Below are 25,527 nucleotides of genomic sequence, written 5' to 3'. Positions count from 1 at the left end.
AGAAAATTCCTTCTTTTGTTTTCTTCATTCGGTGCTGTGTATTACCTTCGGATCTCCTTTGCAAGTAGACTCCGTTGGAGTGCTGCCTTCGGATCTAAGAGTTGTTGTATCTTGGAGGTAAGAACGTCAAGGTCAAACCCAGCAGCATAAAGGGGGCGTTCAAATACCTTAAGGAAAAGTACAGTTCATACACCTCAACTCACCCTGTGAAAGTTCGTACTACATTCGGGTAAGTGATTCTGACATAAAGAATATTTTATATATTTGTTTCTTCTTGATTCTGTAATTGGTCTGTCTGTACTGTGCCTCTGGTCTCTTGGTTCTAACAGTCTCAACTCTCAAGAAAAGTTCTTTGTTTGAATACATTTTATAAAAATTGTTCTTCGAGCCATTTTTCTCACCGTTCATTCTTAAAAAGCAAAAGAAAATAAGCTGCCTTAACAAACACCTACTGCTTAATCTTTTGTTCTTGGTTTACATTACTAAACACATCTAGGCATTCGGGGCTTAGAATCTTAATTTCATAAGATTTCTAAAAGGGAATATGAACTTAATAAAGAAAGGGAATTATAACTAAGTAATAAGTAATTCCAGTGTTTGAAAGTTAGAACATGAATTCTATTAGAATTTGGGTGTTTTTTTTTCCTTGTGTGAGAGAGGGGAGGTGGGGGAGGGAGCCTAAAATATCATCTCATTAATTAAGAATGAGAAAAAGTAAAAAAGAAAATCAGCAAAAATTACAGTTATAGGGGATTATCCTTGTCTCGGATTTGCTTAGATTCATGGATAAGGATTGCTCAATTCATGATTTGATTGGTGATTACTCATTGACATCTTACCAATAAAAAAACAGCTTTTCATGACTAAGGAAACAAAATAAAAAAAAGATGATTTCGTTTCTAATAAATTATTTTGCAAGATGATGTTCATTATTATTATTATTATTTTTCTCCTCTTCTGGATTCTGGAAGCAGTGGTGAGTGAGCTACCTTCAATTATTGATGATGATGATGATAGCGTACGGGAATTGTTGGTCAATTTGTCCATCCTTATCCACAACTCATTCTCTTCAATCTTCATTGCTTTTCATTCTATTGCCATTTGCCAATTGCCAGGGCTAGGAAAAGAAAAAGAAGGTTTACGTAATAATAATAATAATAAATAATGATAAATATTTCCAATTAAGTAAGTTATTTGAAATCTTGTTTGTTTTGTGGTCCATTAATCATGGGGCACCTTACCTTACGTAGGGTATCCCGGACCTGTTATAGTCCGAGTCACGAACGAGTCAGACTCAGTACTGACAAAACGAAACCTTAGTCCATTCAACAGCGGGCCAAGTGGGCCAGACCTGGCCCACAGCCAGAGGGTTTGCAATTATTGAGGAGTGTGTTGTTTATCTTTATCATATTCCTCAAAGAATGTGGGCCACCCATATTAATAATCGCACGCGCACTTAACCTTGTACGTACAGATAGATGAGATCATGATTAAGATTGAATTGATGATGATGCCCTCCTACCTATTAGCTAAACTCCCCGTCTCCACTGGTCAACTTTGGCCTTCATTTCCTAACCCAGTTTTGTTTTTTTTGGTAAGAAATTGTATTATTTGAAAACACAAATTAAAAAATATATATTTTTCATTAAATTCTAAAAGTATACTTTATTTGGTTCATAAGGTAAAAAACTGAAAAAAGTTTGTCTGATTTGGTAAAATATTAATTTTTTCATCCTATGTCTTCTCAAAACTTTATAAAATATATAAAATTTTTGTGAAAAATTCAAAAGTAATAATCATTTTTAATACTATTTCATAAAATTTTTTCCTTTTGTAAAAATCATTTTTAATACTATTTCATAAAAAAATTTCCTTTTGTTTTTTTTTCTTACCACATTACATATTGATACGAAGAAAATTGCTTCGGTTCGGGTTTAAACCTTTCATTAATCAATTTAATGAGTGACATCTATATAAATGAGTGATCCACTCACTCCAGAGGTATTTGAATGGTTTTTCAATTATTTGTATTTATAATTAGACTCTGCATTCAGCAAAAACATTGTATCAATTCAGAGACTGACTTAAGCTTCGGAGGTAGCTTCCCTACCCCATCGGTCGGGCTACGTCTAACCCTGTTTTGCAAATCATTTTCATATATCCAAAGACTTGACAATTTCTAGACGCATCACATATAGGCCCTACATGTTTTTATTCCCACCATTACGAACAAAAACAGCATTAGGTTTGGGTGTGTTGGTGGATTTAAAAATGGTGACGTTTCTCACAGTTGAAGTATTTTGAATGGATATTGTTTGTTTTACTAAATATATATAAAAGGCAGCCATCGAGGGCCAAGTTAGCTTAGATAGAAGATATAACGTTTTAATTTGTGCGTTGAAAATTGAAATAGAATGCTTTGTGGGTCACTTTCTTATACCCGATATTTTTGGTAGATGCATCAGGAAAAGACAGCCGACCACGACCAAACTTGAGTACATCCATGACGTGCGTGCATGCATGCATTTATGGTTCTAATTCATGCACGTTGCGGAGTTTTACGTACACAAGCAACGTACAGATAGGATGATTGCCGACGAAATTAAACAGTAATAGATCCATATCAAAATGTTCAATTCTATGCTAATTTGCTGTCTGTTTTATTTGCACTGGTTCGTTGAACTCTCAATTTTTTTGGATTAAAGCTCTGTTTGATTGATTGATTGATTGATTGGATGGACGGCACCGGTTCGTTGAACCGCTTTTTTGGGGTTAAAACTTACAACTCTGGTTGATTGATTGATTGGATGTATCTTCACTTATCTGCTTTTCCTTCACAGTTGTTAAGTGGGCAGATGAATGATAGAAAATTTAGCTAATGATTGCATCTTTCATACCCTCTTCCTCGATCATTTGCTTGATTAAATGAGGAAATTTTTAATGATCTCTTTCAATGTAATTAGTCATGGTTTCTAATTAATGGTCGTTTGTTTTTGGCTGTTTTGATCGGTTTTTTGCATCAGATTTGAAACGGGTCCAATTTCTATGGGACTGGTTCGGATGATTCACCGGATTGGACACCCAATGGATATCTATCTTCTTCATTAAGATGACAAAACTATAACCATTCGTCCTTCCTTCCTTCTTTCCTGCATTTATTTCGACACACAACGATGATGAGGAAAAGAGCGATGTCGAGGCCCATCTTTTGTTAATTTTATAATTTTTTTCATCCACATTTGCCACGTGCCAAATACTTTAGCTGCAAGGAAAGGAAAGGAAAAGATATCTTCTCGGCTTCTCCTCTCCCCTCCACGTTTCTTTCTCTGAAATCTCGCTTGCCGTGTTGCTTTTCAATATTTTATATATTGAGCTACCAACCCAAAATCCCCGGATTTGGTTCTTCTGCCGCTACAATAATGGGCTCTATTTGCTATTTGCTAACATTTTCTTGAACCCCAAGTTTTAGAGATTTTCGTTCCTGGTTGGTCTTTCCTAATCTGCAGTTAGGCCGGGGAGGGAGAATCTAATCAGTTGGTCAGATCGGTTCTGGTCAAATCTAATCGATTTTATCTAATTTAAGGCCAACATCCTAATTCCTAACCAACCATTTAGTTAGGCCAATTAACAATCTCCTATATCATGCTTGAGTAGTTAATCAGATTGAGAACATACATACTAATTGACTGATCAAGCTGTGAAGGTACCGCGATCAACTAAGCTCGAAGGCTATGCCCATCAACTGGTCATGCAATCTCCTCAAGAGAACATTGTCATTTTGCTCGTAAACCAGACTTACCAGGTCTAAATTGGGTTTGATTTCTCAAATCACAATCAGGCTGGACTGAACCCCCCAAACCCAGCAGACTGGGAATCAGTCACTGGAGTTTACCCGATCAAGAACAAGCTTAGGGATTAAACCCGCAGACAGCGAAAGTCGAAGGCGCCAGACTCACGCGGTTCCAAAGTTTGGTCTTTTATGTACCTTGCCCATCGTTACCAAAATATTGTACCTGTACTTCAACACCCGGTCCAATTCCCAATTCAGAGGTCCCAGGTCCAATTCCCAGTAAATGGTGATGTACACCCGGACCAAGCTGGTAATTGGCTTTTCCTACAACCCTTTGTAATTTCTGCAATTTAAATTTCGGCCAAATTTTGATCTCTATTTCTATTTTCTTAAGAATAGGCAAGAGCTAAGTTCAGATACTCTCCACCTAGTATATTCCACTAGTTATTTATTCACACTCGTATCAATATCAATGTTCTCATATTTTCTTTACTCAATAATACTAAGTGTAGGTCCTAAAGTCCATATACGTACGATTAATTTTCTTTACTCATATTATACAAGTGTAAATGTCGATAGAGTCTTAAGTTCATATAAGTAAAAGATTTTCCTCACTGTATCACACGATGTTTTGATCTAGATCTCATTTTTTTATTTAATACAAACAAATATTGTGAGTGTAGGTCTCAAATTCATATGAGTATTAGATTTATACCGTGTTTACTTGATACAGACATACACTACAAGTGTAAGTGGATGAATAGAGTCAGAGGATTTAATAAAACTTGTCGATTCCCTTCTCCCAATTAGTTTCACACTCTAGGTTCCAAACCTTTCAACACTTGAAATAAAACTTTAATGTTATATGAATACTTTACCATTTATGGGTATGCCGCATCAATTTGCATTTTCTGCTAGACGACTTGGGGGTTTTTTTTTCTTCCTTATTTGGAATGGCAAAAGACGAATAGAGTTAGAGGCTTCATTGAAAATTTTTTTCACTAAGTATGTAATCTCTTATATTTTTCCATTCAACAATAATTTATAGATTCAGTTTTTTGTCAAACTAAATAAGAAGTGGTAATTCTAATAGAGTTTTACACTTTTATCCCTTCTATCTTTATTATATGTATGGAGAAAAGCCCCCGAGAGTTGTTATGGTTGGGTGAAGTGCATGGTAGCATTGCTCCCTACAAAACAGAATGTCCGGTTCATCCTTCACACTCACTGACAAAAAATTCCAATCAAATGTTTTTTTGTTTTTAATAATACCAAGTCTACTATCCAAAAAAATAATACTAGCAGTAAGAATGATATAAATATCCACTCAAAAACCAGATTATTAGCATTACAAAAACAAGCAGCCGCCTTCCCCTCCCAGTTCCCAATTCCCCCGTTGTCCAAGGCTTCCTCACCACGTCACGCGATGTTTCACATGACAGCCTGGAATCCAACCAGTCAAACCCACGTGGCGGTCAGCAGACGTGGTCTCCGTCTTCTACAGCTGTGCTGTCTAGAGAGCAGAGCGGAGACGTCTCAGTCTCTTTTCTGTCTCCTGCATTTAAATATCACTACTCCTCCTCCCATCCCTCCTCAACACTCTCCATCCATCATCTTCCTCTCTCTGCTCCACTCGATTCGTCTCCAGTCTCCAGTCATGGCTTCTACGCACCATTTCTTCCTTCTTGTCACCTCCCTCTTCTTGCTTTCTTCTTTCTTCGCCCCTTCCACGTCCACAACCCGGAGACTCACATCTTTGGTTCCGCAACAGCCACTGGTGCTCAAGTACCACAACGGCCCTCTCCTCAAGGGCGACATCACAGCCCATCTCGTCTGGTATGGCAAGTTCACTCCTGCTCAACGTGCCATCCTCATCGACTTCATTTTATCCCTCAACCACCACCTCCACGCACCTTCCGTCCCCTCATGGTGGAAGATTACTGACAAATACAAAGGGGGTTTCACTCGCTTAAACCTTGGGAAGCAGACCTTCGACGAAAATCTCTCACTGGGCAAGTTTCTGAAAACCACTCACGTCGCTCGTTTAGCTCGCAGAGGGAATCACAATGGAGCTAGCATCAGCATCGTCTTCATTGCCCAAGACGTAACCGTGGATGGCTTCTGTATGAGCAGTTGTGGTAGCCATGGCTCAGCCAAGGCCGATTCGACTGGGAAAACCAGGTTCCCCTACATTTGGGTTGGAAACTCGGAAACCCAGTGCCCGGGTCAGTGTGCCTGGCCGTTCCACAAGCCGATTTACGGACCACAGACACCGCCGTTGGTGCCTCCCAATGGTGACGTTGGTGTAGACGGCATGATCATCAATTTAGCTACTCTGCTCGCCGGTACTGTAACGAATCCATTTGACAGCGGTTACTATCAGGGGTCGTCGGATGTGCCATTAGAGGCTGTTTCTGCTTGTACTGGTATTTATGGAAAAGGGGCGTATTCGGGTTACCCAGGTAATCTTTTGGTGGATAAAACTACGGGTGCTAGCTATAATGCTGTTGCGATCCGTGGGCGTAAGTACTTGCTGCCGGCCATGTGGGATCCGACCACCTTTGCTTGCTCAACTCTGGTCTGAAACTGCTAATACATACTACATTAAAGATGAATAAGAAGAGCATAACCTGATCAAAGTTGTGTAGATAAGTACATACGGTTGACGGGGTGAGCTTCTATACGTATATAGATACAGTGGTAGTTAATTAATAATGGATGGTAATTATGAAATGTGGTGAGCTCGTCTCGGGTTTCTCTCGCTCTGTTTTGGGCTCTGCCCTGTAAATTTTCTCGTTCTCTTAACAAGAAGAAGATGAAGATATAAGATATTATAATCGTATGACTTTTATAGAAAATATTAATGTGAGAAACTTTTCAAACTGATTGTGAGGTTCAGCCGTTCAAGGAAACGAGGAAAAATTGGGGATTAATTGGTCACTCTCGGACTCGTCCAGACTCAGGACTTAAAAGTGGAAATCAAGAAATCAAACCAAAATATTGCAATCCACTTGTGTAACTCCTAATAAGGGGTAGATTTGTAGGTGTGCATTAAATGCACAACACTGCTGCATTACTGAACATCAGATTTGAAAGGTAGGTATCAGATATAACTACAACTGACATTGGTTCTGCTCGACAAATTCCATTTTCCAGGAGAACGGATATTTGAGTCGTCACTTACATTGTTCTTGCAGAAAGTTTGATTAAGAAGAAAAGGTTTGATTGTGAGTTTGAAATTGCTTCAGTTCGCGCAGGACTAAAGCAAATGGGTTTAAAAGACTTTTCCAATACATTCAGAATATGAGGGTTCATTTCAAGGCTGCGAACGTCGAGTTCCAAGTTCGCTTGAGGTCTGCTATATTACCATCACGGCGCTGTAAGAGTGATATAAATGGGCTCTGACGCCTTCCGATGTCCAAATAGTTTCTTCCAAAGAGGTCATTGAACGTTTAATCATTAATATCGTCAGATTAATGGTGAAGAGAAACAATGAATCAGCATAATGAAGAATCAATAATCATTTGGATTTGAAGTTCAGCTACAAATAAAAGAGAAACTGGGATTAAAAGACGAATTTTCTATATCATACAGAATCTAAAAGAGCAACGACATCCAGGAGGTTGAGAAACTGCTCGAATGAACTATTTTACCATTTATTTCCTCGGCTGCCAGTGTACCAGCCAGCCAGATGTATTTTTCCCGCAACACCAACCAAAGACTCTTCCAAGAAGTCTTGCAACCAGTTGCTGTACATGAGAAGGGAAGCACTTCGTTCCAAACGAATGGAAAACAATTACAATCGAATACTAACAACCAACACCTGTTAATAATCGTTCTCTGGTGGTGGGAGCTATCATAAATTGGGTGGATGGAGTCCGTATAAACACTATCCTTCATCCACTGAATTTGAAAGAAGCAGGAAAGGGTGTGATTTCCCCCTAACCGCATACAGCTACATTGGTCGAGCATTAATTAGATTAAGACCAACAATAGCAAGGAATAAGCCGAACCTCTCGCTATACTTCAGAATTGTTTGGTACAGAAACATAAAAAATCACAAGTGCAATTTGGTTCTAAACATTTCGCCAACAACTTTCCTCGGTTGTGGATCTTCTGGTCCTCTATCTCGCTGTCCAGATGTGAAGTATAACCAACCATCCCAGAGACCCACCAGAGTGGTTTTCATCCGATATGGCATCTTACCGTAAACTGACCATTCCTGTGATTAGAAACAAAGCCCAGAGGGCAATAAAGTCGTTAAAAATGAGGCAAAATTTATCACAATAGCAAATGAAAAAACCACGACCATTAGAAGTACTGTCTTCGACAAAATGCTTGTTTATGTTCATTAACGCAAGTGAATGGATGGGGAAAAGAGGGCCATACCATTGTATCTAAATTGAACCGGAGAACTTCTCCAACAAGGATAATTCTTTTTGTATAAGGGTTTTTTTCTGTTGTGCCTCCAACAGTCAAAATAGAATTGTTCACAAGAACCCATGCAAACTCTATATGGGAGTTGGGCTTCGGCATTGGGGGTAACGTTTTCCACTTCATCTCTTCATCCAACATATAAACATCACTGTATACAACCTGGAACAGTCAAAATTAAAAATGTATATCGTTTATTAAAAACTACATGTAAAGAAAGGCAAAGCTAGCAACCTAAATCCATTCATGAAAAAAGAACAAGCAATAGCCTCATAAATGTAGGGAACACGGTTCCAATATGACACTTTGGCCAGCATGTCACATTTGACAGAAATGTTGAGTAAGCATCATGAATCCATTATATGAAGAACCACATCACCCTAACACCACAAAACCACATTAAAAGAAGGCCATGCACTCAACTCATATACACCAGAAAAACAATAAAACAATTATAATTCCCATCCATTAGCACCTTTACGTTTCAACAGAACCAAGAGATATATTTTTAACCAAATACATGCTCCTAGTTATTTAATTAATTTGAATTCCATGTTTTCCTAATCCAACTCAAGTACCCTACAAAATTAAATTCTGAACCTGTGCTCCTAAATTCACCTATTTCTTTGTTTCCTGTGCTACAAATAAAACCTATATGCACAAAGCCTGAGCTGGAAAGCAATTTAATTTTTTTCTTATTCATTCTTTTCTTCTTTATACCTTCTAGCAGAAGAAAATTGAGACAATAAAACAAGACCAAAAGACCAAGTCCAAGCAAGAGGTTGCGGAAATCAGAAGAATTAAAGCAATTGTTAATTAAATAGAAAGGAAAACAAATAGGTGTTTGAACATGGTTTAGATTGGGAAGAAGTAAAAAGAGAGAAAGAAAAGCCTAAGGCTCAAGAGGTCAAAAGTACACGGTTAAAGAGCTCAAATAGAACTCTCAACATCTGATTCCTACAACTGGAACTTCCATAACTCTACTATAACTAAGTCACTAATTTGACTGGTAATAGACAAAATACAGCATAATTATACTTCAAAACTATGTAAAAAATTAAGTCCTTATAAAGCTACTACTTTACTTGTAATGTCACATGGAAAAGACTTGAATTCGTGTAACCTGATAAACAAAGGCACACAACCATCTAATATCACAACGGGTATAATGTTGGCTTGTAACTGCATGTAGTATCCAATATATAACAAATTCTCCAGATGAGATTGGCCCTATATGTAATTATAAGTGATTGACTTCATTGTTAAATTCTAATATTAAAAATTACAATATCGGAATTACATAAACTACCTCATTCCTTCGAGAGCATTTGAAAATAGGTGATCCAGGTTTGGCCATAAAATCACCTTCTTGACCACCAATAACTATCAACCGATTGTCAACCACGATAGAAGCCCTGCCACAATATAAACTCAAAAATCAGAGAAACAACATAAGATCACATTGGCAAGTTTTAAGGTAGTTCTAATAGAGCTGAACTTTCCTTGCCCCCTCCAATTAGCATCCTTAATGATGTAAATGAAAACAAATGCATAATGAGCAAATAATGATGAAATTATGCAGTTAGAAATTCCTAGGAAAGAAAAGATAAATAAGCAAACATGAAACTGTTAGGAAACATAAGTGGGTATAAAATTGTTGACTAAAAGATTCTTTGCATCTGTTCTCAACAAAATACACAGGAAATGAACCAAAATCAAAAGATTATGCTTGTTCTTTAGTCATAAACTGAATATTCCATATTCAGACTCCAGTTGCAAGAAAAAATTACAATTAAAAAAAAACCCTTGTATGACAGGGCTAGGACAGAAGACTGTCAGCAGCAAAACAGTATCAGATGATGCATTAGTTTCAACTTGACCTTGGTTAAACCACCTAATGTACTCAGTCGTCAGACCATGGTTCAAGAAACCAAAACAAAACCTAGGGTTGAAATGGAAACAGACCAGATTTTCAACTAATTTATGCCAAACATCATTTAAGTAAAAGATTCTTTGCATCTGTTCTCAACAAAATACACAGGAAATGAACCAAAATCAAAAGATTATGCTTGTTCTTTATAGTCATAGACTGAATATTCCATATTCAGACTCCAGTTGCAAGAAAAAATTACAATTAAAGTAAATTAATTTGTAATTATCTCTCCATTTACCTCAATACACATACATAAGCTAGCACCCCTTCAAGCTCCCACCCACCCCCCCAAGAACCAAAAAATATAATAAAAAATATTGCATAAATTCAACTTCCCATTTCAAGAACAAAAACCAAAATTTCAACCCTCAAACACTAGGGTTTTTCTCAAATCTAAAAAATTTCATATACCTTATTGTGATAGAACATTAAAATTCACTGCCAAGCCTGGTTCAATATCATTTGCACAAACAATATACACCAAACATATGCGCTAATAGTTTCAAACTTTAAATAGTTTATTCTGAGTACTCTTTTTGTGAAACTATTCATGGATTGGGTTAACATGTAAAAAATAGGCAGAACCTTCTAGTTGGCCTGGGAAAAAAATCACCAGAATTCAGTCAAAACCTACCATAACTCGGTTTCAGGGCAACCAAATGGGCCTCGAAGCCAAGATTTGAACCGTACCTCTGAAGAAAGAGAGAGAGAGAGAGAGAGAGAAAAGAAACCCACAGGCAACTCTCTGGCCGAGGGGGAGAGAGAGAGAGAGAGAGAGAGAGAGGAATAGGAGACTTTTTAGACAAAAGAAACCCATTTGACACTTCGATTCAGGCAACTCTCTGGCCGAGAGGGGGGGGGTAATGGGGCCATACAGGTGAAACAAGGCAAAAGGGGAGTGTATTGGGTTATTGATGGATGGATATGAAGTTTAGCATTAGATGAAAACATTAGTAAAAAATAATATATGAAATTTCTGAATAGATAAAAAAATTGTAATATGGCACATAATAGGGAAATCAGTAGAAAATAAGGAGAGAGAAATAAGACATCATTACCGAATGAAAGAAAGGGAAAAGACACAGCATTGTTCTTTCTTCTTTTCTTTTATTATTATTATTTTATGCCAATTTTGGTCTGAAAAGTGACAACTAGTCGACAGTAAACGAAGAGAGAAATTACAAAGAAGCAAAAATTGCTATACATGAGAGGTAAAGTAGGAGGAAAAAGATAAATGAGATAGACACAATTCATGATATCCAATGGACCCTTTTTAACTTAAAAAGATAAATGGGAGAAACAGCATTTGAAAAATTCTAAAAGGAAAAAAGAAGTCCAAAATTAAATCCCTGACCTCCAATGGACTCCTTTTAATTTCACCCAAAAAAAAAAAAAAACCATATGAACTAGATATCAAGATTTCAGAATAAAAGAAACTCTACCTAAATACCTCAGTCAACCCTCAAAAACTGCACAACTAAGAAAACTAAATTCCAATTATCCCCCAACCATATATTTTGCAGAGAAAACCCTAGCCATTCAATGTGGATCCTAGGATGCTTCTCAAGCCTGCAACACATTTCAGCAAGCACCCCTGGACATAAGTCACCTTCCAGAACATGCAAAAAGAGGAGGAGAGAGAAAGGACTAGAAAAGTAATACTTTTTGAGACAACCATAGGATATTTTTGTCAACAAAATATATATATGAACTAAGACAACATAAACATTAAGTGATCCAAAACTCGTAACTGCACTACAGACGATCCTTTGTCATTTAGCGGAAATGATAATGAAGTAGATTTGCACAAGGAGGCCAAACAATTGTACATTCATTTATTATAAAAATAATTGTTTGATAGAAATACTGGTAGCCAGGAAACTTAGTATAAGATGTAGGCTGTTAATAAATCCAAAGCATCAAGTAGTACAGAAAACCTTTTCTATTTTTCCTCTTTATTTTTATTTTGGTAAATTCCTTTTCTTGTTTTACTTTTTAAAATCCTTTTCCTATATATCACTTATTCCGCAAAGGATGGTGAGAGGAAAAAAGAAGAAAAAAACCTGTGAGGTCCCCCACGAGGTATGGGTATTTCTTTCTTCCATTCTTTCTCTAATACTTCACCATCTTTAACTGCGATGCTCCAATGGTCTAGTGCAGGTTCATGACGATCCTCCTTGCTACCACCCATTGCATGTAGTCTACCATTCCAAAGCTGAGTTGCTGGGGCATACCTGAAAATGGTCATGTTCAAACCTTTTAACTCCAATGCTCCAATGGTCCAAAGATTAATTATGATCTATCAAAATCTTCAGAAGAAATCAAATGAGGTTCAAAGTATCACTATCAGATATTGTACAAGGGTAGTGATTTTAAGAGATGTATTTGATTTGAAACCACAAACAGAAATGTTGAAGATACAAGTGTAAATACTTTGCACCGCCCTCTTCCAAAAGTATTAAAAAAAAAAGAAGAAAAGAAATAAGCAATATAACACATATCGTGCATAAACAATAAAATAAAGAGTGGCGGGATGGTTCAAACTCAACTCATATCTGGAAACATTTAGAGGAACGGGAACAACTAGAATTAAGTAGCGCATCAACTGAACACGAGTACCATACTGACCCTGGCACTCTGAAGAAAGTTTGTTTTTGCATGAATTTCATGATTCTAAGTATGAATCCTCAAATGATCAAATCTGATGTGTGTTAGTTTTACCTAAAACTATTGAGTTAATAGAACCCCCCCCCCCCCCCCCCCCAAAAAAAAAAAAAAGACTTAAAAAGTTTATTTAAACACTCTGGAATCTTCTCCAATCTCTGATTTCAGCTTGTCCAATGAATAAAACCTAGGTTTTTCTTGGCAACTATTGAGCTGTTTTTTACTGTACATCAAAATTTCCAACTAAAATCTATGCAAAAAACCAGGTCAAAGGGCACTTTTAGGACTCTCAGCAAGGAATTCTTGGCCTTTGCCCCCTTTTTTGGGTCATGTATTGAGACTGGAACCAAAATGGACCTATAAATGGTCATATTGAGACACATCACATGAATCATACTAAGCCTTATCAGCCAATACAGCTCAATATGTACTGATACTCTCACCAAAGGCTATAATAGATGTATGTATGTATGAATAGTACTGTATCAGGCCATACCCACTAACACAATGAGATAACAATCAATATATAGTTTTTTATACAAAAAGAAGATATGTATCAGTTCTAATTGTAATAATACTGACTGATACAACATGATACATGTTGATACTCAAAACCACAGTCAGATGTCAAACGTTCACAGGCACTGATGGACTCAACATGCCACCAAAAGGTGCATTAAACACACTATTTCATTAAAATATCTAAAATTTGGCAATTAAAAAAAAAAAGGAACTTGGTAATGAAAAGAAGAATATCAAATTCTTAACGATCAAATCACTCACAAAATTTACATGGACAACTACAGAGAGAAAGTCAATTTGATTAAGCAAGTATTATCCCACGGCACCAATAAAAGCCATTTTCTATTGAGGGTGCAGTAGAGAAGCTGAAATAAGCCCAAAGTAATTAGAAGACGGCAGTACAGAAAACCCGGGAATAAAGGGCAAGTTTTTTATAGCAGTTTAGTCTGGGCTTCAGATTTTCAGTTTTATTCTTCCAATGAGCTGAAAAATAAAGCTCAAGATGGCAGGTTTAAGTGGTGCATGGACTGCATTGCTTATTGCAGCTTGTATTAGGACTAGCTTGGGGTTTAGTTTTGCGGCTTAGCAATGAGCTAATGAGTTAAATATTAACAGCTCTCTAGGGTTTGATTTAACTTTAGTATTTGGACTTTATTCTATCAACAAGTTCTCTTATCCCATGTTAATTTCATCATATCATGTAAGTACATCAATACATCTGCACTCCATAATTTACCCTTTTCTATGAAAAAGATCACAATCCAAGAGTATGAAAGGCGTAAGGGCTTCTTTAATGAAATCAGATAAAACAATAGAGAGTTCAATAAAAAGAATGACATTATGTCTCAAATTACTTGAAGAATCACTAAAGGTGGACAATCTTCAAGGGAAGCTGATGCAGAATTGCAGATCAAACCAATTATCTACTGTGGTGGGATTCAGATCACATATATGAGAAGATATGGGTCAGATCGTAGCAAGAGAGAGGGGGTGGAGTTAGCGAGAGGGAAGAGAGCTGATCTCAGTTTCACCTCTTTAGGGGAGGGGGAAAATTCCATTACGATTTTTGAGACTACAACTGCCCCTTAAGTACGGAATGGTGAGAGCATGGTGGACAATCTTCAGGGGCTGTGCAAATTGCGTCGATCAATTTCTACTGTGGTGGGATTCAGATCACATATATGAGAAGATATGGGTCAGATCGTAGCAAGAGAGAGAGAGGCTGAGTTAGCAAGAGGGAAGAGAGCTGATCTCAGTTTCAACTCTTTTGGGGGGGGAGGGGGGAATAATTCCATTCCAGATTTTTTGAGAACTACGACTGCACCCTTAAAGTAATGGTAAAATGGTGAGAGTAATGGAGAGCTGACATAAAAATAGAAAACCTAAAGACTTAAAGAAATTCTTATCAAGTTTCCACAAGTCTTCTGGTCCTCTACTTTTAAATCAGGCCTCTATTCGATTTGCCCCATGCTAGCAACAAAGGTCATCATCCAGCACGCAAGCCATGCATTTGTGTGCCTCCACAAGTGTTAGAGACATGCCAACGGTCAGGCCACAACGTTACACTGGACGTCTTACACATTTGGTTAATGCATCTAGAGAAACAAGTGATAAGTGAAATAAACATATTCCGCATGACTATGATAAAAGCCATGGTTAACAAATGCTCCTTACAAAAATAACTACTTTTTCACATTACCACTTGATCATAGGACGTACCTAGGGACAGGCAAAGGGGGCATGTCACGCCATATTTTTGTTTTAGTATCCAGCACAAAGGTACGAGATGTTGGCCCTCTACACTGTGGACCATATTGTCCTGACACCACATAAATGTATCTCCCATCTGTCACCATTCCTAAATGTGAATGTGCCATTTCTTTAGGCATATCGAACCTTCCACACCATGTATTGTCTGTAAAGTTGTAGATATCAACATGTGAATGCACCTGGCAAATGAGAAAAAGAAGAGAAAAAAAAAAAAGAGAGAGAGAGAGAGAGAACAGTTAGGCCAGCTTTATAATATCCAATAGTTACTATTGGACAAGTATATTTTTATGGATATACAATTTTTCAATGCCCAATCATTCTGTAGATCTTCCTCTATCCATAACTATCTTAATAAATCTTTAAAATAAGCACACAAGAATCAGGGAAATACATAATATCCAAAAGCAGAGGAGCTGAAAATAATAATTCATTCAAAAGCATTGACAACTTAACAGAAAGAAAGGTGAGTTTTAATTTCCTTTATCACTTAATAGAATTTAACAGCAAGCACTATGAGGTGCAAGCACTATGGTTTTTTGTATATAGACCCTATACAAAAAGGTCAGAGGAATTAGTGTGAATGTAGTATCTAAACGGAAAATTTCTACAAATATGCAGACAAATTGGAATCATAAAACTTCCCTTTTGCAATGCAAAATGATAATGCTCTTTAAGTGAAATCAAGCAGTTCTTCTATGCAATATATTCTCGTCCAATAGAAAGCCATTACTCTGCTAAGTTTTGCATAGAAGCATCCTAAATTGCTATGTACTGACCTCAAATACAATAATAGTCACAACTATATCAGAATGGTAAAGGATTCTGAACACTTGTAAATCAATAAACGTATATCAGAAAACTCATAACCAAGTACAATGAAGCTTATCCTAAAAACAAAAGCACTTCAGGCAACCATAAGGCTATAGTCACAGTTAAACAATGAAAAACATGTAATAATGCTAAGATTCTTACATAGTCAATGGTACCATATCCAGCAAACACATAAAGAAGATTTTTAATCTGAATTGCTGCCCCATCTAAACGAGGTACTGGTGCTGGTGCCATCTTCTCCCATTTAAGCGTGGGTCCAGGTAAATCCGCAAAAGTTCCCGACAGGAGTCTTGGATCATGCGGTTCCATTCTTGCTCTTATGAGAAATGGGCTAGAAGAACAGTCACAAGATAGAGAATCAATTCGTGGTCAACGAACAGTGAACATCACCCTAGTTTTTGACCGGGCAGATGAAACATATCGTAAATATTATGGACAAGCATTGTTCCCATTCAACCAAGTGTATAACGCTCCCGGATGAAACCAGCGAACCCAAAAAAATAATAATAACAATAATTAAAATCCATGTTTCGTAAACGAAAGAGCAATGTAATTGGATCTAACTCACCTTTTTTACGTTGGGGACGACTACAGTCTTAGATTTCTCGAGCATCCAATTGGAGGCAATAGACGAATATGCAAAAGATAGAGAAGAAGAAGACGCCCAGAGGAAATCTGCTATTAGAGCAACTCCAAGAAGCCCTGCGCAGGCCAAGAGAAAGACCAGTTTGGACGATGCGTGCTTTCCACTGTTCCTCGCCATTTCAACTCACTGCTGAAACACTGACAGCATTTGGTGTGCTACTTAGGTTGAAACAATCGGAGCAGGGGGAAATCTTTCCCACTTTTCCAGATTATGAAGAAATCCGCACGGTAACACTCAGAATCCTTGTAGCAGTTCCCCCTCTCTGTTAGAATTTGCCAGTGAAGAAAGAATAAGAAATCAGAGACGGTACAGAGTTTGCAATAATGCACTAGCGAAGATTGAAAGATCGATTTTAAAAGAAGAAATTATTTGATCCAGGAAAAAGACCAGAAACCCTAGTGGCGGGGAATCCGTCACAAAAACAACATGTAATGGCCCAAATTTCCTCCCTAAAAGAGTATACCAGATGAGTGAGCTAGAGAACAAAGATTCTGAAGTTCACCAATCGAAGTATTGAAACTCATTATCCAATCAAGGATGTAAGTGAGATGCAGCCAGGCTGAGGCTCTAAAAGCCAACAAAATTGAGAATGGGAAGAAAGAGCAATGAGAAGGCTTATCTGAAACGAGTCGAAAGAAACTCAGATCTCTCTAGAGAACTCAACTAGAGAGAAAAGAGCTGCTCCTGTTTCAGATCGTGATGAAGACAACCACGAAAGAAGAAAAAAAAACCCTACGAAAGAGAAAAGCATACCAAATGGAACGAATCGGAATCAGAACCGACTCCTCGGCGGGGATAACCGTGGCCGACGAAGAAACCGACAGTTGGAAATGCAACACTTTCCCCTCACTTCTCCGCAAGAACGATCCTACCGACAATGGTGAGAGACAGAGAGCACTGGTGCATAGAAGTAGAACCTGAAGACTTGTAGGAGCTTGAAAAGAATCCAATTGTGTGTGAAAGATGGTAAAATAAAGGGATTTCCCGCTCCTTTATTCGAGTTTGCAAACCAGCGAAGCTTGCAAACCATCGGCACCGTGAATCTGAGGAGACTCTAATTTCAAATCGGTGTGCGTCGGTGCCAACAGGACTGTTATCGTTATCATGACATTCTGTCATCGATCGATCTCTTCTTCCCGCGTATCGGCTCGTTTCTTCCTGATCTGCCTCTCCTCCCTCGGTCCTCGCCTCGCATGTGTGGTTTTGAGTCGAATCAATGGATCAATTCTTCATTAATTTAATTTATTATTGCTTTTATCTTTAATCACATACTTGTTTTTGTCCGTTTTCTAATGAGACTCTCGAGTCTGGATTCTATTTTAGCATCAGGCATGGTTAAAAATCACCATTACTTAGTCAATGCAGGGTTGATAGAATAGTAAGATCCATACTTCTCAATGGAGAGGTCATGGGTTCGATCCTTGCGGACAACAAACATCCCCTGAGGATGTAATGAAGGTGCACGCAAAGCTGGCCCGGATGAAAAAATAATGACAAAATAAATCAGATGTGAGAATTTTAATGAGGTTTTATGCTCCACACCTATTATATAGTAAAAAATTATTAGATGAATACATACATCTATTTTAACAAGTAAAAGATCTAAACTCGCCAATTAGAGATAACATCACACTAAGACCCATAGACCCTCTTCATAATGTGTAATAAAAAATTACAAAAAAAGCACAAACCTTTATGGTGTGATGAGTAAAAAGGAAGGGGTGGAGGGGAAGAAAACCTGAAATTTGATTTAATAATAATCACGACTAATAATTTTTAAGTTAATTTTATGTGTAAGGGATCTGCATATGATTAAAATTAGTGTCTAAATTCAAAAGAGCAAGAGCATGGCCTTTGAATTTCATCACCCTTTGGAAGATATTACTGAATGTATTAAGGATACTAATTTCAGCGTTTTCAATCCCTCACACTCAAAAATTGGTTTACAAACCTATATGCACTTGTACTAATTAATCAAAATATATTTTTCATCTTTCATTGAATTAAAAAAAGAACAATAATATCTGGAGCACGAATCCTTGCAATGTACGTGGAAAATGAATTTGGAGTCGGTAACATATTGAATGAAACATCAGCAAGACCAGGAGTCTAGTCTTGATTCAGTACCTCGTAGGGAGGGAACAGCTCTGACCCATTAATATGGTGACATCTCACCTCCAAGATCTCCAGGTTCAAATGGACCTTCCAGAATCTCAGAAATATACTGGCAATAGGAAACTCAAATCCACTACTTTCAAACCTAGTAACCTACCATTGTCATCCTTGTACCTCACAGGCTCACAGTCTCATCTTCTTCCTGCGTTGTCCCTCTACTGGTAAACCAGTGGCAATGGATCAAACAGTAAATGCACAAGGCCCTGCCAAAGAAAGAAAATTCGCATATTCACTGAAGCTTCTTCCCGGGAAAGTAGAACCAAGACCAAAAGAGACATTCATAGGCATGATTTTACTGATTGCCTCTTCCTTTTACGGGGGTTTGGATCATGTTATCAGTTCACAGATCTGTAGGACTTTTTGTTATGGTTCTTCCTTTCTTGGGAACTTTATAAAGAGTTCTTGATGTTCCGGTAGCTTGCAATAGATCAACCAAAACGCTAATAAACAGCATCAGTGACATTGGATGTGAACTATGTGAACTGCAAACCAGTATTACAACACTAACGGGACATCACATGGATACATCGTATGGACAAAAATATTTCAATTCATCACATGGATACATACGTATGCACAATAATATTTCAATTTTCATCTCTAAAACATCCTTTTTCCTTATAACCTGGATGAATCCTTCAGCTTTATTCTGCAGCAAATGTCCACCCAAACTACTCACCTGTGGAAGTTACAGACAAAGACACTTAGTTTTCTAAACTTGCCCAAATTAGATGATCAAAGGAATCCAGATTTAAAGCAGAAATAAAACATCAGCAATAATATGGTCATTTCTATACAATGAACTTGTCTAGCAAAGGTTGACACAGCAGGAAAAATAGAGGGGACCACAAGCTTCTCTTCCAAGAACTCTAAAGAGTTTAAGACAGTCTGATATTGGGGTTGGTTTGAATTTGCTTTCTTATCTAGGTTTTAATCAGAATTCCAGATTCTGTAGGAGTTTCAGGTCCCCTTTATTTCAGTTTATGTTTAAGTCCTAGAACAAGTAGGGAAGCCTCCAGCAGCCAGAACCTTGTGTTTTGTTCCCACAGTTATCCTATAGGAATTTGAGTTTCCCAAGTAGCTGGTCGGTGAAAATTAAGTCTGAATCATTGTCAATTAATAGATGCAAGGTCCCCGGGCTAACACAAGTTATGATATAATACTGTTTGGCTTTGTTTGAATTCTGGCTGGGAGGATTTTCCAGGAACTAGAGTGGATTCTCACGGAGCCTTCAGATTCAAAGGGTTCTGACTCACAAGTTAAGACTTTTCTCTCCCTTCTATTTTCAGTTTTTGTTCATTCCATGTACATTTCTACTGTTAGTTTCACCTTGCGACAACCAGTTTTCCTTTTAATTATGACTACTTGCTTGGTTAATGGCTATAATACTCTTATATTTGATTTCCCACACACTAATACGAAGATTTCTTTTTTCTTTGTGGTAATTAGAACCTAGATTACCACCAACCTAAATATCAAAGCATGAGGTTCATGCTACTGCAGTATCTGGGAGGGGCAAAGGTATGCAGCCTTTAACCACATGTCTTAAATGAATTCTAATCAAAGTAAAATTTTGTAATGTTTGTCAACGTATAAATTGACACCACCCATTGGTAGTCAAGTATTCAATTCTTAGGAAGTGCATCAAAAAAGTTTCCCAAAATTCTTCTGCCTCGGTGCTGCCTCCATATGTAAAACCATCAGATCTTGGTCTGCAAGTAGGGGGATCATTTATGCATACCTTAACATGTCCTTCTCTAAGGGTTCAAGCTTGTAGGTTAAACACCTAAACATTATCAGTTCTCTAAGGCTCTTTTTGGTATCAATTATCATTGTCAATTATGAGAAATTTTCATTATTTTAAATTGTTTGGCATCTATCCTGAATTTTATTTTTATTTAAAATAATAGAAAAACCTCCAAAATCCATAATGAACTTTTTGTCCATTATGGATTATGATGAGAATTTCATTATCTTCATTTGTGTAAGTTTACTTAAAGTTCTATAAGTAAGATGAGGATAAAATAGTCAATACACATTCTTTTATAACAACCATACTTTTTCCTTCTTTTCTCACTTGTTTACTATCATTTTTAATAATTTTTTATCTTGACACCAAACTTATTTTCCATTTCATAATTTATTTTCGATAAAATTCACCAAACCATTTTTCATTCTTGACCAATAATGAATTCTTGTACTTATTTATTTTAAATAGGCATAATAGAGAATGAGAATTGATACCAAAAAGAGCCTAAGACAACTTTCACAACTTAATGGACTTCAAATGCCCAGCGCCCCCCCCCCCCCGCGACACAAAAGCAAAAAAAACCTTCACCTCTTTTCTGGAAGATGGGGTAGCTGGTGTCATGTAGGCAAATAGAATGCTAGCATGACACTTTTATAAAGTAACTATTCCACAGTTCACCTTACAAAAGGACCTGTTTGAGGGGCCAGATAAATACTTATGTGTTTGGCAGAACATAAAATTCACTGCCATCACAAAAAAGGGACTTATAATGATTGGGAACTTACCAGCCACTTGCATGAAATTAGACTAACACTAAAAAAATTAGAATTTTAAAGTAGGAGGAATAGAAAGCTACAGAGGTTGAAGGGGGGGGGGGGAATGTGTGAGACAATTCAAACCTCGAATTCCATCTTTAAAATGCAGTAATCAAAAGGGTGAAAGACATTACTGCTCCAACAGAAACTCCTAGAGAGACTGTTACAGAAGTGCACACCAATGCTGAGGTTCCAACACAACTTTGAAAATATGAGGCAATATTTTTTGTTCAGCTCTTCCCCCCTTTTTCCTACTACTACCCACCGAAAATAGCAAAAAGTCACCATCTGCAGAATCTTCAAGAGCTTTATGACCATTTAGCATCAGCACTGTTAAAAACAGTTATTTCCAGAGCTAACAAGTCCCAACTCCAGAACCCAACCACACTTGCACTTCATGTAGTTCAGCAGGGATTACACAGAAAACTACGTGATTAATAATGAGAACAACTAACATTCAACCACAAGTTTTCCATGGTAAAATAGGGAAACCTACAGATAGCTTCCCTAAGGTAAGGTGTAAATCCACTTTCACTCATAAATTTTTGTTATTTATGCCTACTGCCCTGCTTGTGGTTGTAAGCAACCTCAGCTTGTTAATTTCTAGTTCCAGAATTTAGAAGTCGGCTTAGCTTTTGTTTTGAAGTTTATATTTTTATTTGTTTTAAAAAAAAGTTTCCTTACATGAGAGGTCAAGCAAAGCACACCATAAATATCTAGTGCCCTAAAAGGCTCCCCCATCCCCCTGTTGTTGACACCCCAAGGAACAGGCTCATTGTTGTCTACTGGGGTCTAGGCTTCCCCCCTAAGGCCTCCCTATTGAAGGCTGGTTTGCCCCCCCTCCCTTTTTGTACATTCCTTCTTCTCTTTCATTTTAGTAAAGTTATTTATTCATTAAAAAATAAAAGAAAGCTGAATGAGAATATGCATTCTGTTCAAAGTTTTATCGTCCAATTGTGGACTCAAGGCTGAGAGGCCTGGCTTGGGAAAGCCAAAACCCTAAGGCTGAGAGTGTCAATCTCCTAATCCTCCTTTATCTTCCATTGAGCCTCTGCTACTTCCATTGCTGTGAGTGTGACACCTGCAGTTGTTGATAACCCCATTAAGGCCAGGATCCATCTTCCATCCTTGATCATCAACAGAAGGCTGCTACCGCTCTAGCAATCTAGTTTGCTGCAACTTGTGAAGATCATAACTCTGTAACCAGCTATCTTGGCTTATACTCGAAATACACAGCCCCCTAAAAACATCTTAAGCTACTCCACTCAATCCAAGTTTGAAGAGATTCTACCAGCTGCTTTGGTCTCTACTCACTAAGATACTACCTGAGTTTACCTTCTATTTAGTGACCTGCTGGCTTCTCTATCTTCAGGCATCAATTGATTTTCTAGTGTTCCACCACCCCAGTTGGACCTTTCCTCGCTGGCAATATCAGTCCCATAGAGTTCATGAACCACTTCTAGAGTCGACAAGTTTCAAGTATTGAACTCTGTTTCAGATATGTGGTTGCAATATATGGGCTGCTACTACACTTCTTAGGGGATGCCAGCTCATAAGTAAACATGACAATAAATTTTTCTTCAGTGTTGATAGTTCTTCAAAGTTACATTAGTTTTGTGAGTATTTTGGACCCATTCTAAGATGTACAAGTGTACAAAATTACTCCAGCTTGTGTGATCAACAACATATTTTGAAAGAAATTTGCAAAAGCGTCAGAAGAGAACCTAATGTGACTTTGAAGAACTATCAACACTGAAGAAAAGTTTCTTGTCGTGTTTCCTTATGAGCTGGCATCCCCTAAGAAGTGTAGAAGTTTGATTGGTGGAAGGGTCCTGTTATTGTAAGTATAAAAAACTTCGGAACTTATTGGCGCTCCAGTTGTATTGGACAAGAACACTAATAGATACAGCTCTATTGAGCGTATCGCCAGCATTCCGCCTAGCTCAATAGCTTCACAAATTTCTCTTGTTTCCTTCACCACGAAGAATGATGCTAAATAGAAGTATTAAGTATGTTCCAAAAAATTAAATAGGATAACAATCTCATGGAGACGAAATTCCTATCTTCAAATCTTCGCGATGCAAATTCCAGTCCCAACATACAAAATATATGAACTAGATTAATCCAACAGCAGAAACTACTACTCCGGGAGAAACGAAATGTTTACATACCATTTAATGAGCCATCCGAATAGAAAATGCTGCATGATAGGAACCTTTTCCAGGACCTCGGCCTTGTACATCTTCAGTAACCCGCTATTCACCTTGCTCCATTTGGCCACGCCACTGATGTCATTGAGCAATGGAGAGTGCTCGGCCAAGTGCCCCTTCTTGACTTCCTTTATAGAAGCAATGCAGGAGAGGTAGAGGTACTCATTCGAAAAGTTATCAATTATGTCCTGGTTGTGAATCGACTTGGGCTTCATATACTTGTGATCAATCAACTGCGAAGAACCAAATATAAATGGCAAGAAATGGTAATCATCTAGACCCCATACGCCATGCGACCCAGCTGGTTCGAGACTGTAAACACTCTGCAACTTTCTCATCAAGTCAATGTACTTGGCAAAAATCCGAGAAACAACAGCCTGGTAGTCCTCTTCCTTAAGAAGTTGTAGCCGAGCGAGGCAATAAAGCCAAGCAGCAAAGTTGGTCTCATGACCGGTTCCATAATCAATGCGACTCGAATTGCCAAAGCTATCCATGAAATAAAGACCAATCTCAACGATGGCGGATGATAGATCGTCTGGGAGGAACTGAAGCATCAAGGACACGGCGTTCTCGGCCAAGCGGCTCTGCCAAGTTCTAAATGAGGGATTGCCGTAGCGAGAATTTTGGGAGACAGCAGGGATTTCGTCGACCCAGCGAGAAAGGGTTTCAAGGATTGAAACGATAGAGTTTAGGGTTTGGGATTGGTGGCATGAATCTGAGAGTTTGTGGCCGCGAATTGATTCGCTGAGGGCAACGACGAAGCCGAGGAAATTTTTGCCGGAATCTGATTCGTGGAAGTGGCGGATGTCGTCGAGTGAAAGGATCTTCTTTGCTGGGGTTTCGAAGAGGTAAGGAGGGGAAACGGCAGAAACTTTCTCGGAATGAGGAACAGGGGAAAGGATTATGGCTTGCCGGGTGTTGTTGGGAGGAAGGTTAATGGCCGGAGAGCGGATGGGGCGGTAAGTTGGTGGGGAAGAGATGTCTGGCTCCGACCATGTTTGGGGCGGCGGGATAGTGGTGGCGCCGCCACATCTGCAGCAAGTTCCCGTCGTGTTGGGTGGCGAAGAGAGATGATCGTGGCTGGTGGGAGATGAGGGATCAGCACACGTCTGCTGCGGGTGTTGTAACCCTGTTTCCTGTCGCTCCGGTTCCATTTTGATATTTTCGTGTCACAAACAATTCCGTCCGATCCTCCTTCCACCACCCTGCAATTTGCATTCGCAGGAGAGAAAGAGAAAGAGAAAGAGAAAGGGCTAGGGCTTTGTAGAGTTGTAGTTAATCACGTCGATGTTACTGTGGAAGACCAAACATATTTAATATATGGATGTCAGACGCGACGCCGCGACCATAGATTATGTGGAATTATGCCATTGGTTCATTCTCTTCCTGGGAAAATATGCCACCATTGACTTTTTGGTTGAAACTTGAAAATGCCATTTCTGATTTACTTCTAATATTAACGTCATTTTGTTTCAAAAAAATAAAAAATAAATCAAAATATTAGTTCCTTAGTTTTTTTAATAATATGAATATCCATTTGGTCTTTTTAATAAAGAAAACCTTCACATATGACCAGAGACAAAATGAGAACGGTTAGCTATTCGAAAAGGGTTGAGATTTGTTTTCAATTTGGGAGCATGGCCCTGGCGGTTAGAATCTGATTCTAAAATAGCGATTCTAATGTTTGAACCTAATGTTCAGTATCTGAGTAATTTTAGAAATCTAGTTAACTAAATACTCTGTTTGTTTGTATAGTGCGGACACGTCTGGCTTCTAAAAATACTAATTGATGCAAAAATAGGTTGATAATTATTACTAAAGTCCCTTCAAATTTGAAAGACATTTTAAAGAAGCTCCTAAAAATAAAATAAAATAAAACCTTCAAAGAGTCAAGAAGATATACATATATACCTCTCTTGCCACCTGTAATTTATTGGTGTCTTTTCCTCATCATTTATGGTACATACTCAGTTTATATCTGATATTA

At 37.9% G+C, this 25,527-nt stretch overlaps 2 protein-coding genes and 1 pseudogene across 2 annotated transcripts; 1 reads left to right on the top strand and 2 right to left on the bottom strand.

Moving 5' to 3' along the window:
* The first annotated feature begins 5,401 nt into the window (after positions 1–5,401).
* Positions 5,402–6,734, top strand: LOC149009075 (protein EXORDIUM-like 2 pseudogene; annotated as a pseudogene).
* Positions 6,735–7,293: 559 nt separating this feature from the next.
* On the bottom strand, positions 7,294–17,784 carry LOC149009074 (kelch repeat-containing protein At3g27220-like). The gene is given in 9 exon segments (XM_089161275.1): positions 7,294–8,012; positions 8,180–8,386; positions 9,534–9,639; positions 12,221–12,391; positions 15,063–15,292; positions 16,086–16,244; positions 16,246–16,275; positions 16,513–16,852; positions 17,344–17,784. Coding segments are annotated over 8 exon segments (1,263 nt in total). The 5' UTR covers positions 16,708–16,852; positions 17,344–17,784; the 3' UTR covers positions 7,294–7,847.
* A 735-nt stretch (positions 17,785–18,519) lies between these two features.
* On the bottom strand, positions 18,520–25,224 carry LOC149009073 (uncharacterized). Its single transcript, XM_089160924.1, has 2 exons — positions 23,502–25,224; positions 18,520–19,444 (listed from the first exon to the last, which is right to left on the bottom strand). Exons 1-2 carry the CDS (start codon positions 24,692–24,694, stop codon positions 19,441–19,443), a joined length of 1,197 nt encoding a protein of 398 aa, XP_089017050.1. The 5' UTR covers positions 24,695–25,224; the 3' UTR covers positions 18,520–19,440.
* Positions 25,225–25,527: the final 303 nt, after the last annotated feature.

The sequence above is a fragment of the Hakea prostrata genome, chromosome 7 (genome assembly GCF_041222555.1).
Source record: "Hakea prostrata isolate BN-2017 chromosome 7, UWA_Hpros_2, whole genome shotgun sequence".
Lineage (NCBI taxonomy): Eukaryota > Viridiplantae > Streptophyta > Magnoliopsida > Proteales > Proteaceae > Hakea > Hakea prostrata.
The sequence above is the reverse complement of the archived record's forward strand: the minus strand, read 5'-3'. Positions and strand labels throughout refer to the sequence as shown.